The sequence below is a fragment of the Myotis davidii genome, unplaced genomic scaffold, assembly GCF_000327345.1.
Source record: "Myotis davidii unplaced genomic scaffold, ASM32734v1 scaffold64, whole genome shotgun sequence".
In the NCBI taxonomy this organism is placed as follows: domain Eukaryota; kingdom Metazoa; phylum Chordata; class Mammalia; order Chiroptera; family Vespertilionidae; genus Myotis; species Myotis davidii.
Genome location: NW_006296226.1, coordinates 3715379 through 3730727, shown reverse-complemented (window position 1 = coordinate 3730727; position 15349 = coordinate 3715379). Strand labels below are relative to the sequence as shown.

Here is a 15349-nt window from a genome sequence, read left to right as displayed (position 1 = left end):
TAAAAGATAATGTCACACCCAAAGAGGTGTCTGCAAATATTTTGTGTTCTAGATAAATTCATATTGTGGTGTCATTGTTCTTAATAGTTGTTTATTAGAAAAACAGTAATGGTAATTAGAATTATTTTAATTCATGTGGAGTAGATAAATATATTTATCTCAGCTGAGATTCTCTTTGTGAATGAACTGGATGCTCCACATTGATTACTCTTAAGATTTTACAGCAAATAGGTTTGAATTTTAAAGCCAACAATATGTTGAAGTTGTTTGGATTATCTAGTTTTGAAGATTGGAGAGTGAAATTCACTTGTCATATTTACTAAGGGAAATTCTGTTGTTTAGGTCACTGACTTGCATTAATTAAATGACGAGAATAGGATTCCTCACAATGAAATTGCTGCCTGTCCTATCTTAGCTGTCAAGGAACGAGCTTCTAGAGGACTCCGAGCAGCCAGTTTATATCAGAGGTTTTTATGGTGTTGTATTTGCTCTTTGGAGATGATTGGAACCCATTTTCTCAAATTCTTCTGTTAGTGGAGATTAAACACAATTTGACTTCCATAGGATTAGGTTATTTACCCCAGGTTTCTGCTCATTCTCTCTCTCTGTCTCTCTCCCTCCCTCTCCCCACTTCATCTCTCCCTCACTCTCTCCCTCCCTCCCGCACATACACACAAACACATACAGAGTATTGTAATTTTTTTAGACTTTAGGAGTTGAGTTTGCATTTTAACTATGTTAAATGCCACTAAAGAACACTCTTTGGATTTATAAAAGCTTATTAGGTAAATTTTACTCCATTATGGTAATTTCAGTTAACATATTGGGTCATGTTTTTCAGTTTCTGTGGGCATTTTTGAATGGCTTTATGAAGAAGGTAGAGGAGTCCAATCTGTCACTTGAAGAATATCCTCCCACGTTGATTTTTGGAGAAACTTACCTGATATTCTTCTTTCTTCTGTTTTAGATAGTTCTGTACTTACGAATGTGCCTAGCTCACAGTGCTGGAGTGGTGCCCACCTCTCAGAGTTTGGCAGATATGCAAGATCATGCCCCAGCCATTGGACGCTATATAAGGACTTTAATGTCAGGCAACCAGGCAACATCCTCATCATCTTCTTCCAAGAGCGGAGAAACCAACCCTGTTCAGATCTACATTGGCCTGCTTCAGCAGCTGCTAGCGGGTGTTGGAGGTAGGAGGTTGTGATGTTGAGGACAGAGATTATAGCACTTGAGAAAAAAATCGAATTTTAACCTCAGCTAAGAATTTATAGCAAAATTACTTTTTCTCTTCACTACTGTGACTGAACATTAGTCTTTGTTTCTTTTTCTAAACTTACCTGATTCATCCTTGATGCATTGTTTCTCTTTTCAGAAGTAAATGGTGATAATAGATAATATTTTTACTTTGGAAGTGGGTGTGAAAAACAGGTCAGCTTAGTATAGATAACCTGTCTGTGAATATGCTGTATTGTCACACGCTATTTAGGTTAATTTTTCTTTTGTAGAACTAGGGACTGCCTCCTAAAGGAATTTAGTGATCCCTGATGTTTATCATTTCTCTTGAAATTAAAATGGTTCTGAATTCTTACTTAGGTTTGCCAGTCATGTACTGTCTCCTGGAAGCTGTCTCAGTGTATCCAGAAAAGCTGGCTACCAAGTTTGTAGACAAAACAGAATGGATAAAGGTATACCCTGTGCATGTATCTTTCTCTTTGAGTCTGCATATTTTAAGACTCATGATTTTATCTTCATGTCTGTGTTCCTATGACCAGTTCTGTCTTTAGGTCATTTTGAAAACTCTCTTGCCGTCAAACACTTACTGAGAAACATGTAGGTTATTGTATCTCAATGATCCATCTGGTGAGAGTGATAGATGAATTGAGAGTCATATGAGTACAAAATAATGATTTTTCTGTCTTTTAAAGTTTAACAGATTTATCTAGTTTAAGAAAAAATATGTAAAATGTCTCTCACCTACCCAAATCTCCAACTTCCTGTCCCTTCCTCTCTCACTGACAAATATACATGGTCATCACTTATTTATAGGTGGTGTACCTTCTAGAGTTTACTTAGGCATATATGCACCAATAAAAATAAGCAATTTCTATTTTTATTCCTTCTTTTACACAAAGTAGTGCAGTTGTCACTTGGTTTTATACCTTACTTGTTTTACCTTCCACTGAAACATAGAGGTATTCCTATGTAACTACAGAGAAAGCATCCTCTTTAACAGCTTCATTGTTTTCCCCTGTATGAATGTACCATAATTTATATTAAATCCTTACTGATGGCCATTTAAGGTACTTCCAGTCTGCTGCAATGAACAATTGCCATTTTGAAAATGAGGAAGTATGGTTTTTAATGGGTCCCACAGAAGTGGAGTTGAGTACATGCATTTTAACAGTTTTGATAGTGCACATCCATATGAGTGGTACCAATTTACACTCTCACCAGCTGTGTTGGAGAATGTTTTCATCCCATCATCACAATAAAAGAATTGCCAGGTTTAGAAATAAATACAAGATGCTCAGGTAAATTTGAATTTCAGTTAAACAATGAATAATTTTCTTAGTATGGGTATGACCCATAGAGTTTTTGTGCTACATAATTTCAACTTGAGTTATGGTTAAATGTACAGATTATCTTTTTCTGTGTGAAAGCATGAAGGAATTGACCAAGAGGTATGAGTTTTATACTTCTGGAAAATCTGCTCTCATGAAATTTCTTCTCGTTTAAAAGGTTTTTATTCTTTGTGAACATTTGCTGATTTTAAAATGATGTTAGTGTTTTTGACATTTGATCTTGTAGATCATGGGTCATCAAGCTCTAGCCCATGTGCCAAATCTGGTGTGTTTTTATGTGGCCTACAGGCTAAGAATGGTTTTTACGTTTTTAAATGGTTAAAAACACACACACAGAAACAAATAACACTTCCTGACATGAGATTTGAATAACACTTCCTGACATGAGACTTGGAGTGTCCATAAAGCTGATTTGAAACACAGATAGCCCTGTTTATTGTCTGTGGCTGCTTTTGCACTGCAGTGGCAGGATGGGGTTATGACAGAGACCACATGGCCCACAAAGCCTGTTTCGCCCTTTACAGAAAGCATTTATTGACCTCTGTTTTAGATCATATGTGTATTAGTTCCACTTGTTTATACTGTCTATCTTTGATGAAAATGCATAGATTTTGGTATATAATTCAACTTTTATTTCACTTTGAAACACCTTGTGTTTTTATGTCCAATAGATTGAACAATTTAATGTATCACTTATTTTAATCTTAAATGTTAGATGTTGTCAGCAGGCAGATATATATAAAAATATTTTTCTATACCACTTAGGGTCTGATGAACAGCAGTAAAGAAGAGATGCGTGAACTGGCAGCGTTGTTTTATTCTGTGGTGGTATCCACAGTGTCGGGAAACGAGTTGAAGTTGATGATAGAACAGCTTATAAAGACTACAAAAAATAATCATGTATGTTACCAGTATGGTCTTCATTCTTTTTTGGTGGGAGATAGTGGAATTTTACAAAACATATCTGGTATATTTTTAGTTCTTGCATTCTCATTTGTAAAATGAACTTTTATGATTGTAAAGTTTAAATGAGATAATTGAATCAGTTCATTCAACAAACTTGAGTGCTTTGTGTCTGATTGGCACTGTTTTAGGTGCTAGGAATGTAATGGGGAGTAAATACATATGCTGCTGCCTATCATTGTGCCTCTTCTATCAGTAAATACCACATGCTTCCAAATATTTTATTGCTTACTTTGTGTTTGGAGGTTAGAGCAATTGGAAGTAGGATCTGTTTATTGTATTTGGTTGGCCATGGGAAGAAATTATGCTTGAAAATTATGATAGTGTAGTTGCATAAGTTACCTAAGTGCTATAAGCTAGAAGAAAGTTTGGGTGCTATAGGAACATGCAAGAGAGTCACCTCACCCAGAGTGGGAGTGGGAGTGGGATTAGGGAATCTAAATCTTGAAGTTAATCAAGTCTTAGCTTAACTTCTTGGAATTTATCTGTGTTAGAAACTCAAAGTTTCTCTTGTTCCCTAAACCTGATTCTTTAGCATCCAGTAGAACCTCAAAGATCACTTTATTCTTTGGCCTTAGGTTTTGTTGGGGAGATGACTAATAAACACACAGTTATTTCAGTGTATTCTTGCACGTGTAAGAGAGAGGCAGAGACATATGCTATTGTGTTGTTAAACTCAGAGCCCAGAGATACAGCACGGATCCGTGCTCGCATTGGGATTCACCATAGGAAGATATTTGGCTAAAAAGAAAATGAGAATGGCAGAGCCACAAGACCTGGAGACAAATGCTGATTTCCTGCCTGAGCAAGAGGAACTCATTCAGAGCGCCACAGAGACAATAGGTAGTTAATGTGTTTATGCTGATTGGGATGTCACAATTTTTGCATTAGGTTAAAATCAATTATAGCATTTTAATTTCTTTTTTAAAAATATATTTTTATTGATTTCAGAGAGAGGAAGGGAGAGGGAGAGAGAGAGATTGAAACATCAATGATGAGAGAGAATCATTGATTGGCTGCCTCCTGCACACCCCCTACTGGGGATTGAGTCCACAACCCAGGCATGTGCCCCCTAACCCGAATCAGACCCGAGACCCTTCAGTCCACAGGTGGACGATCTATCCATTGAGCCAAACTGGATAGGACCATTTTTATTTCTTTTTACAGTAGTGAACTTTAAAGGCACAAGCCTTTGTGTAAACCTTACTCGATGCTAAATAAACTCTGTGTTTTAATAACAAAACTACCTTCTTTTGTCTGTACTGTATGTTTTACAACATGATTCTATTATGGGAAAAACTTCAAACATTAAAAAAGGACACTGCTTTATGCCCTGTTCCTACTGTTTTTTTATCTGTTTATATACTTATATGTATAGCCCCTTTCTGTGTTTACAATTAAACATTAATGAATTTAATAGAAGATACTACAGACTTTGATTTTGCTTTACTGTCTTTAAAAAAACCTTGAATACATTTCTTTGGTTTACAAGGATAATAGTATTTTCTTCTCAGTTTTGTCTAAATGTGTTTACAGGATCATTTTTGGACAGTACATCGCCCCTCCTGGCAATTGCTGCTTGTACAGCCCTGGGTGAAATTGGCAGAAATGGTCCTCTCCCAATCCCCAGTGAGGGATCTGGCTTTACCAAGCAACATCTTGTGGAAAGCTTACTAAATAGAATACCCTCCAGTAAAGAAACAAATAAAGTAAGTCTCTTCCTTTATTCCTTCCTTTCTGAAATTTATATATGAATTGTAATTAGGATGGCATTGCAGCTGGAAGAGGATTTAATATGAAAAGGAATGAGAGGAAAGTCTAAGTGAGTTAGGGATGATTTGTGCATAACCTTCGTGTGTGCACCATCTGACCCAGTTACTCCAATGTAGGCAATAACTATTAAGATTTAGATACAGTGTTAAGTGCATCAGTTCTTTTGTCAGACAAAAGATGGATAATAAAGTATTCAATAATTTGATGATTTTTGTTATTTCAGACCAAATCTAAGTCTTAACCACTTGTGAGTTTGGTTTAAAGGAGACTGAGCATTAGTAAGCAGTGTGAGTAATCTGTGAGAGAAAGGACATTTATAGTTTCTTAGTTTTAGGTAAAAATTATCATGGACTTTAAGACATTTCCTTTGTGGTCAAAGCACCTCAGTGTTGAAGTATGAGATGATTTAACGGGCAGAAGAATCAGTTTACTATAAGTTTAGTAAATATGTAATCTTATTCTTGGTGTAGCTACTGGTTAAATCTTTGGGAAGATTACACAGTGTAGTTTTTTAAAATACATTTTTATTGATTTCAGAGAGGAAGGGAGAGGGAGAGATAGAAACATCAATGATGAGAAAAAATCATTGATCAGCTGCCTCCTGCACCTACTAGAGATTGAGCCTGCAACCCAGGCATGTGCCCTTGACCAGAATTGAACCTGGGACTCTTCAGTCCTCAGGCCGATGCTCTATCCACTGAGCCAACCAGCTAGGGCCACAATGTAGTTTTTACTTGTCATTATTAACTAGAGGCCTGGTGCACAAAATTTGTGCACTTTGGGGTGGGGGGTGTCCCTGAACCTGGCCTGCGTGTTCTTGTAGTCCAGGAGCTCTCAGACAATGTCCGACTGAAGGCTTAGGCCTGGCAGTCAGACATCCTTAGTGCTGCTGTGGAGGCAGGAGAGGGTCCCGCCATCGCTGCTGTGCTCGCCAGCCATGAGCCTGGCTTCTGGCTGAGTGGCGCTCCCCCTGTGGGAGCATATTGACCTCCAGGGGGCAGCTTCTGTGTTGAGCATCTGCCCCCTGGTGGTCAGTGCACTAATAGTGACTAGACATTCTGCTGTTTGGTTGATTTGCATATTCAGCTTTTATTATATAGGATTACCAACCACTGTTGAGCACTTGTAATGTGCCAGGTATTTGCTAAGTGCTTTGCATACATTAATTAATTGAATTCTCCAAAAGGTCTAGTGAAGTAGGTACAGTTGTGATCTGTGTTTTCCAGATGAAGAAACAGAGTCATAGAGAGGTGAAGTGACTTGCCTAAGGTCACATTCCTATAAAGGCTACAGAAATATTCAGGATGTATGATTTGATCTTTGGTCCTTTTAAAAACAAAAACAAAAACAAAAAAACCTTTTTTTATTTTTGAAACTATTACAGATATCTCCCCCTCCCCTTTACCCCACTCCTCCCAGTCCCTACTCACTCCCCCATGTCTTCACTACCCTATTGCTTGTGTCCATGGGCTATGCATATAAGTATATATAAGTTCTTTGGTTTATCTCTTTGGGCCCAGAACCTACATTTATAACTGTTATGGTTTGAAGGATGATAATCCTAGTTAAAGGCTTTCTTTTTTCTTCTTTTGCACCTATGGACCCTTAATGGACCCAGTTTGGTGTTTTTTTCCCTCCAGTGTCTTACAGATATAATTCTGTAAAATTGGAGACTATAAAAACACCCAAATATGCACTGCTGCATTATTATTTAGACAGACTGCCCCCTTCCTGCCATCTCATTTTGGAACCATTCTTCTGGGATAAAGCTGTTAAAATGCTTTAAAAAATAATTCTCTTTTATTCTAGATGAAAGAACGAGCAATCCAAACACTGGGATATTTTCCAGTTGGGGATGGAGATTTTCCTCATCAGAAACTCCTCTTGCAAGGTCTGATGGATTCTGTGGAGGTATTTATATTGCTTTCTGATTATTAGTCATTCAAACACAAGGCATGCTGGTAGATTTTAAATTAAACTTGTATTTATTTATTCACCAAGTGCTTATTGAGTGCCAGCCTTGGGCTCATCACGATGATTGGCATAGCATTGACTAAATCACTTATGTGGGAAAGTCCTTTTCTCATAATTTTTGAGTAAAGCATGGTGCAGGGTGGGTAGGAGGGAAATCTACCCAGTTGCTTAGATGTGGGGAGAGGGTGCTGCTATTCCAGTTGCTCTTGCGTCTGATGACTTAGCTCTGTCCTCCAGTGTAGTGAGGACCTGCCATTGGACAGTTGCTGGCCCAGTGTGATGAGGGTCTAAGTGCAGCCCTATCTGGCCCCTGATCCAGCCTCAATTCTTGTCACTCACTCACATTTGTATACACTAGCCTCTGCTTCCTTTGCCCTTAGCTTTTGAAAGGCCCATACTTCTTTCTTGGGTTGTTGCTGTGCCCCTTAAAAAGCCTGCCCTGACCCTTCAAGCTAGAGTACATAGGTTCTTCAGTTATCTATGCTGTCATGACCCTCCATTCTTCTTCACAGCATTTATTACTGTCTCTAATTGCTCACTAGGCTGAAGGCAAAGTCTGTTTTGCTCCTCATTATAAAACAACATAAAAGTAAAGAGATAATACAATGAGTCCCCATGTGCCTATTTTTACTTCTTTTATATATTTCTTTATTTCTGGACTACTTAAGACATTATAGATAGCGTATCATTCATAAATGGAGTTAAGGGTTTTGTTTTTGTTTATAATGCCAACTTTGTTGTTACTAACAATCGGAAACATGTAGAAAATAGGCACATTAAACGAACCCCTAATATAGGATTCTCTGTGTTGAAGTACCTTTTTCTCAGGGATGGAGGCCCTTAAATCCTTTTTTCTCAGAATAGGAATCATGTGATACCAGCATTTGACACCTCGTTTGGTTGATTGAGCTTAGGAATGGCTAAACTGTTGTCATACGTATGCCTTGTAAAGCTCTCCACAAAGGTTAATATTCCCATATCACTCCTACTTTCTGTTCTTTATTATCTTATTTCTTCATTTTTCCATTTCTTTCAATTCATGGTATACAATGCCAAAAGGAACTGAGATCCAGTTTTGTGCTAAGTCAGTGCTCGTAATTGTGCCAAAATTTCAAAATCAAATTAAAAAATTCCTGAAAAGAATTTTTCTAACATTTGATTTTTGAAATAATTTCAAACTAACAGCGTAGTTGTAAGGATAGTATGAAGAACTTCTTTATACCCTTTATCCAGGGTTACCAATTTTAACATTTTACCACATATATTTTATCATTCTATATTTTTTTAAGAAGCCATTTAGAATAACTTGTAGATATCATGTAACTTATGATTGAAAAGAGTTGTTAGTAAATTATAGTGGTTGCTATTTTAGTGCAGTTATTACAAATCAGGTATCCACCAGAAGTTTTCTGTACATTCACCTCATTTAATCCTTCCATCCTGATGAGGTGGGTGTTATGCTCATCTATATATATAAAAGCCTAAGCGACCGAATGACCGGTCGACCAGTCGCTATGACGCACACTGACCACCAGGGGGCAGACACTCAATGCAGGAGCTGCCCCCTGGTGGTCAGTACACTCCAACAGTGGGAGTGCTGCTCAGCTGACCCACCCATCCTGGCAGCCCACCCGGCGGCAGCCACTCACTCCCTCAGTAGTCCTGCAGGTCCAATCTCTGGAGAATGGGCCAGGCACCAATGGACTGGCGCCACCAGCATGATCCTGACAGCTCTGCTGGCTTCCTGGAAGTCGGCCTTGGGCACCAGGGTCGCATCCCCTCCCTAGACTCAGCAAGGAAAAAACGATATAAAAGTGGCCGCCAGGTGGTTCCCAACAACTGGTGCAAGTGTCAGCAGGACAGATTTGGATCCCATGCTGGCAAGGGCATCCCATTGCCCACTCGGAGGGCTGATCGTGTCCCAGCCCATTACCCCCCGCCAACCCTGTGATGGGTGCCAGATGCAGGGCTCATGGCTGGCGAGTGCTACCTCTCCCAATCAGGACTGACGGCGTGACCCCGAGGCAGATGCAGCGGGGCCAGGATGAACAGGAGCTGCAGGCAGGAGTGGCAGGCGGTGTTGGACTGCCAGTTTTGGCCCAATCCCCGCAGGCCATGCCGAGGGACCCCACCCATGCACGAATTTGTGCATCGGGGCCTCTAATATTACATATAACCAGTTGAGGCTCAATTTAAATGAGAGTAGGAAGCTGGTGAGAGACAGAGCTAGAATTTGCACTGAGATCTGTGTGGCTTCTAAGTCCATGCCCTTCCCCCCAGGTTAATGGTATCATGCTTCCAAAGATTAAAAATCATTGTCGCCCTGGCTTCCAAAGATTAAAAATCATTGTCGCCCTGGCCAGTTTGGCTCGGTGGATAGAGCGTCGGCCTGTGGACTGAAGGGTCTCAGGTTCGATTCCAGTCAAGGTCATGTACCTTGGTTGCGGGCACATCCTCAGTGGGGGGTGTGCAAGAGGCAGCTGATCAATGTTTCTCATTGATGTTTCTAACTCTTTATTCCTCTCCCTTCCTCTCTGTAAAAAATCAATAAAATATATTTAAAAAAAATCATTGTGTCATGGTTCCCTATGGAGGGTGAGGAGAGGAGTGCAACACTGACTTGGAAAAAGATCTCCAAGTCATCTTACCGTCACCATTCCTTCACTTTACCTCACTTTTGAACCACCTGTGTTAGCTGAAAGCAGTCCAGGCAAAAGAGAGAAATGGTATTCAGTAGCCTTTCCATAAAATGAATGCTACTGGGAAATGTTCTCTCTGATTCATGGCATTTGTTTCCTTCATTGTAGGCCAAGCAGATTGAACTTCAGTTCACTATCGGTGAGGCCATTACCAGTGCTGCAATAGGAACCAGCTCCGTGGCTGCCCGGGATGCCTGGCTGGTGACTGAGGAAGAGTACTCCCCTCCTGCTGGTACCAAATATTCAGCAAATTGATCTGTAATCCCCAAGTAACCCTTTTCTGTTCTCTTTATCCACATTTGAAGCTAAAGAAAAATGTATACATTCTATTTTAACTCTTCTTTACATACTTACATCTGTCTTAGTTTGGTTCAGTCAAGAGAAATAGTTGGTTAAAGGAGAGTGAGCATGTCATGAATGAGAACTCCTTTTTTAGTCTTTTGGCAAGCAAGCAGGGAGTTAGGTGTGGGTACCTTGTGCTCTTTTCATGAGGATTGGTGTATTTTGCCAATTTTACAAGTGTAGGCATAGCAGTTTCCCAATGATGTATCCCCTAACCCTTTATCACATAACTAGAGGCCCGGTGCATGAATTTGTGCATGGGTGGGGTCCCTAGGCCTGGACAGCGATCAGGGCCAATCAGAGGGGCTGGGCGGCCCAGGGGAAGGGACCATGGGAGGTTGGCTGGCCACAGGGAGGGAACATAGGAGATTGGTCAGCTGGAGGGAGGGACTGCAAGAGGTTGGCCGGCGGGGGGAGGGACTGTGGGAGGCTGGCTTTTGGAGTGCACTGACCACCAGGGGGCAGCTCCTGTGTTGAGTGTCTGCCCCCTGGTGGTCAGTGCACATCATAGCAACCGGTTGGCTGGTTGGTTGGTTGTTGAGTCATTTGGTCGTTAGGTCGTTGGGTTGCTTAGGCTTTTATATATATAGATGAGGCTTCAGTGTCTTCTGCTCACCCTCCAGCTGCCTCTGTGCTAGAAGAAGGGAGTTATTACTTACGCTGGGGAAGGCTGTGGGAGATACATTTTTGTAGAGTGGTGGTGGGAGGGAGCAGGGAAAATTGCCTCACCAGCTCTTGTTCCTTCACACTCCTCCTGGTCTGTGTTGGAATGCCCCAAGTCACTTGCAGGTGAGCTGTGGCTAATGACTTCATGGACAGACCTAGAAGACAATTGGATGTATGAGTGTGGAATGTTGAAGAGTTCCAGGTTGGAAATCTGGGAGGGTCGTGTAGAGATAGTAGTTGAGGCCATGAACTTCGACATGATCACCAAGGGAGTGAGTAGAAAAGAGAAGTTCAACAAAAGAGCTCTGGGTTCCCCAGAGTTTCAGGTTTTGGTAGTTTAGAATAAGCCAGGGAAGGACATGTAAAAAGGAGCACTCTGAAAGGCGCCCTGGAAGTGAAGTGAAGAAAATCTATGAACAGGCGTGTGGTGGGGTGGGGTGGGGTGGGGTGGGGATCAACTGGGGCATATATACTGCTGATAGATCAGTTACGCTGAGAAGCAAAAAGTCATCATTGAAGTTAGCAACAGGATGGCTATTGTTGACTCTTACAGTAATTTCTGTGGAGTGGAGAAGGTAAAAGCCTCATTTTTGAGTGGGTTCAGGAAAAAAATAAGAGGAGAGAAACATAGAGCATGAGTACAAAAAACTATTTGGAAATGTTTTGATGTAAAGCAGTGGTTCTCGACTAGGAGAGGGAGCTTTTGACCCACAAGGGACATTTGGAAATGTCCGGGCACTGGAGAGCGTCAGTGTGCTGGTCTCCAGTAGGTGGAGGCCCCGGATGCTGCTAAACCTTACAGTGCACAGGACCTTGCCCGCAACAAACTGTCCCACTCCCAGTGGCAGTGGTGTTGAGGGTGAGGGGCCCTGAGGAAGTAAAGGAAAGGAGAGAAGTAGTAGAACAGCTGGAGAGGAAAGTGAAGTCAAAAGAGGTTGGTTTGTGTGTTAGTTTCTAGATGGGGGATGGGAACGATATAATAGAGAAAGAAAAAGGGCTGAGACTGGAGAGTGGGGATAATTTCTAAATATTTTTTTTTAAAGAGAAGTTTTAGGTTCACAGCAAAATTAATAGGAAGGTAAGGATGTTTCCCGTATACCCACTGCCTCTGCACATGCAGAACTTCCTCCATTATGGGGATACTTTTTCATTCTAAGGGACTAAATCTGAGTACCTTTGAAAGGTTATTTAGCTTATGCTAGGTTTTGACATGAATGATTATTAGTTCCTTCAGCAATGTATTTAAACACCTTAGTCACGTAAATTTTAATATTACAGGATTGTTATATTGAGTAAATTGATTAAAGTTTAACTTTTTCAGGAAACTGGTTATTTTAATTTCTTTTCATCATTCTTTGTTTCCCCCACAGGAGCCAAAGTGAATGATGTGGTTCCCTGGGTGTTGGATGTGATTTTAAATAAACATATCACCAGCCCTAATCCACACGTGAGGCAGGCAGCCTGCATCTGGCTCCTTTCCCTTGTGAGGAAGCTGAGTACCCATAGAGAAGTGAAGGTAAGCCATGCTGTAAATGCGATCAGCTCTACTGGGGAAGCCGCTATGAAATCTTAATAATTGAAGGGTGGTAGGAAGGAAAGTGTAAGAAGGTGAGGCAATCTGAGGTAAGGGCCATTAACCGATAACAGATATTTTGACATAAACTGTACGTGAAGGAATGAAGGATGGCAGCTGAAACCTATTGGCTGGAAGATGATTCTAAACGGGAAGGCACACAACCAGAATGGTGAGGATGCGGAGGCTCAGACTGTGTGCATTAGACTACCTGTAGGCGGTCCCACCTTCAGTAGTTTGGCCACCCTCCTAGAGGAGAGCATTGCAGGGCTCGCGACTGCCGTGGGTCCTCAGATCTTACAGGTGTTGTGTATCCTGAGAGGAAGATTCTTATTCTCCTATAGAGGAGGAGTTTCACTTTTCTCAGTGCCTCTTTTCTTCTTTCAGTCTCATCTTAAAGAAATTCAGAGCGCATTTGTGTCCGTTTTGTCAGAAAATGATGGTAGGTTATTGGTAAATATTTGATTTCCAAACATCATTAAACTTATATTTCAAATTTTGAAAAAAAATCTATTAGTGAAATAGGGGTACAGGAAACTTGATTCTTATTTACTTATTTTCTAATTAAATCATGTTCTTCAGTTCTGCATTTAAAAATGGAGCTGATGCCGTCTTTAACATTAGCCCTTCTACTAAATAATAGCTTTCTTCTACTTCTGATTCCTTTCCTCTTTATGATCTAGGCCATGAGAGAGCGAATGTATATGTGATAGGCATTTAAATAGTAGCTTCACTTTATAACTTGTTTTAAACATATGGTCTTGTGTTGACTTTTCATTAAAAACAATTGGATGTGGGAATACTGGAGTTCCGCGAGGTGTCAGCCTCTCACGTGTGTGACTTGGGTCCATTGATCCTCTGAGGCCCAGCAGTCTTGACTTGGTTTGTGGGTTGGATCTACTGTGAATGTAGTCCTCAGTACAGGGACTTTTTGGGGCCATGTCCACTGAGGTGGTTTAGTACATGTTTAATAAAATAGGCAGATTGATTCTAGTCTCATATCTTTACTTTAATATCCCTTTGGATTAATGCTACAAGTTTTTAAAAATTTCAACTTGATGGCCAGTAGACAAATTTTTCTTAAAGTAATATTATTTTGTCTGATTTTTGTGTAGAACTTAGCCAAGATGTTGCTTCAAAAGGCCTTGGGTTGGTGTATGAACTGGGCAATGAACAAGATCAACAGGAATTGGTTTCTACACTCGTAGAAACACTTATGACTGGCAAAAGGTACAGTGAACTTGAAAATTTCAGGTTTGAACGCATAAGACAAGTTTTGCACATACTAAGAACATGCTTGGAAGAAGGAAAATTCAACTTTTTATATTCCTGTTTGTTACGTCTTTTCTAAATGGAAAGTCAATGATTGCTATGCTGTGGATAGCAGCTTAATTACTGTCTAAAAAGTAAACTAAACTACTATTTGGAAGCATGCCAGTAGGTCAGATTTTGAAAACTGAATGATCTCAGGATAGTTAAAGCATTGGGTTACAAAAACACTATAATTACTGTTGGCTAAATGAAAACGATGACATGGCAAGGATGCTTGCACATCACTCAGAGTCTGATCTGTGAAGAGTATGAGAGGATATCCTTCTCGTAATTTAATTGGTTGCTGCTTTTTATTTTCTTCCTTGTAGGAAGGGTAGTTTTTAAAATAAGACAGCATTTAATTCAGTGTATTTATATGGGATGCTCTTTTATATTGGAGTCTATTTATTTATTCTAGGCTTCGTTTTATAAAACTCTCAGGCTGATGGAAAGGAATAGTCGACTGTTACATCTTGTACTTGGTAGCTACTTGACAGAATTTTATCAGTTTGGGAATAAAATGTATCACTTAATTGAATGCTGGTATGAAAAATTTGAGTCTAATATAAATTTTTAATGTTGTTTTGGTTTAGAATTAAACATGAAGTTTCTGGAGAGACAGTGGTATTTCAAGGGGGAGGTCTTGGCAAAACACCTGATGGGTAAGTGTGTCCAATCCATGGATCAGTCCTGTAGACATCTTCAGTTTGGTAAATAGAGCACTCATGAAATTTATTTCCACCCTCCTAGACAATGTGTGTTAGTGGAAGGAGAAAACTTCTATGGAGAAAAACCTAATGTTGTAGGTTAGGTTTCCTGGGAAACCGCCTCTGAGATGGAGATTTGTATGTTGGAGGTTTATTGAAGAACGTCTGGGGTCATCACCCGGGGAGCGGGGTGTGGGGGGAAGAGTGAGGAAGCAGGATAGGGCCAGCACTGAAGCAGATACTGACCTCGCCAGGAGCTCTGGAGCTGGCCTTGGGTGGCCCTTTAGACTTCCTGCTTTGAGGATCCAGGCCTTACAACCCTTCATTCAGCCTGACCTTGAATCGAAGGAAGTTCTGTCAGCTCCCAGCCAGTGAATCTTGCAGGGGGAGGAAAATCTGGCTGCATAGTTGGGGATCCACTGCACTTGGTTTGGGGGGTTGGGGGGTAGGACTGGGAGGACTCGACTTGGTCGGTGTCTTGAAGCTCACCAATTTAGCATTTCAGATAATTCCTAGAGCCCCCCCTCTTTTATCTTGTATTATTCCATTGTGGCTACACTGTTGCTTTTCCTCTAAAAATGCTCAGGGAAAATCGCAGATTTGGCTGTGTGCTGCCAGCAGCATTAGAAAGCAGCATTGGCTCTTGCTGAGGTGCTCCCTTAGCTGATTGCTTTCAGTGGAGAGTTGTTTCCATTTACTTACTCTCCCTGGTTATTAAAAAGTACTTGCTTTTCACAAAGTAACTAACCCAAGTGA

At 40.6% G+C, this 15349-nt stretch overlaps 1 protein-coding gene across 1 annotated transcript in view; it reads left to right on the top strand.

Moving 5' to 3' along the window:
• The window catches only part of KIAA0368 (KIAA0368 ortholog), an 87374-nt gene that overhangs the window by 42776 nt on the left and 29249 nt on the right, over positions 1-15349 (top strand). The window contains exons 18-28 of the mRNA XM_006771227.2: positions 968-1193; positions 1597-1688; positions 3351-3485; positions 4229-4391; positions 5085-5257; positions 7131-7232; positions 10103-10226; positions 12373-12518; positions 12963-13017; positions 13691-13805; positions 14480-14548. Of these exons, the coding sequence (XP_006771290.1) occupies positions 968-1193; positions 1597-1688; positions 3351-3485; positions 4229-4391; positions 5085-5257; positions 7131-7232; positions 10103-10226; positions 12373-12518; positions 12963-13017; positions 13691-13805; positions 14480-14548 (1400 nt within the window). The remainder of the gene's footprint in view (positions 1-967; positions 1194-1596; positions 1689-3350; positions 3486-4228; positions 4392-5084; positions 5258-7130; positions 7233-10102; positions 10227-12372; positions 12519-12962; positions 13018-13690; positions 13806-14479; positions 14549-15349) is intronic.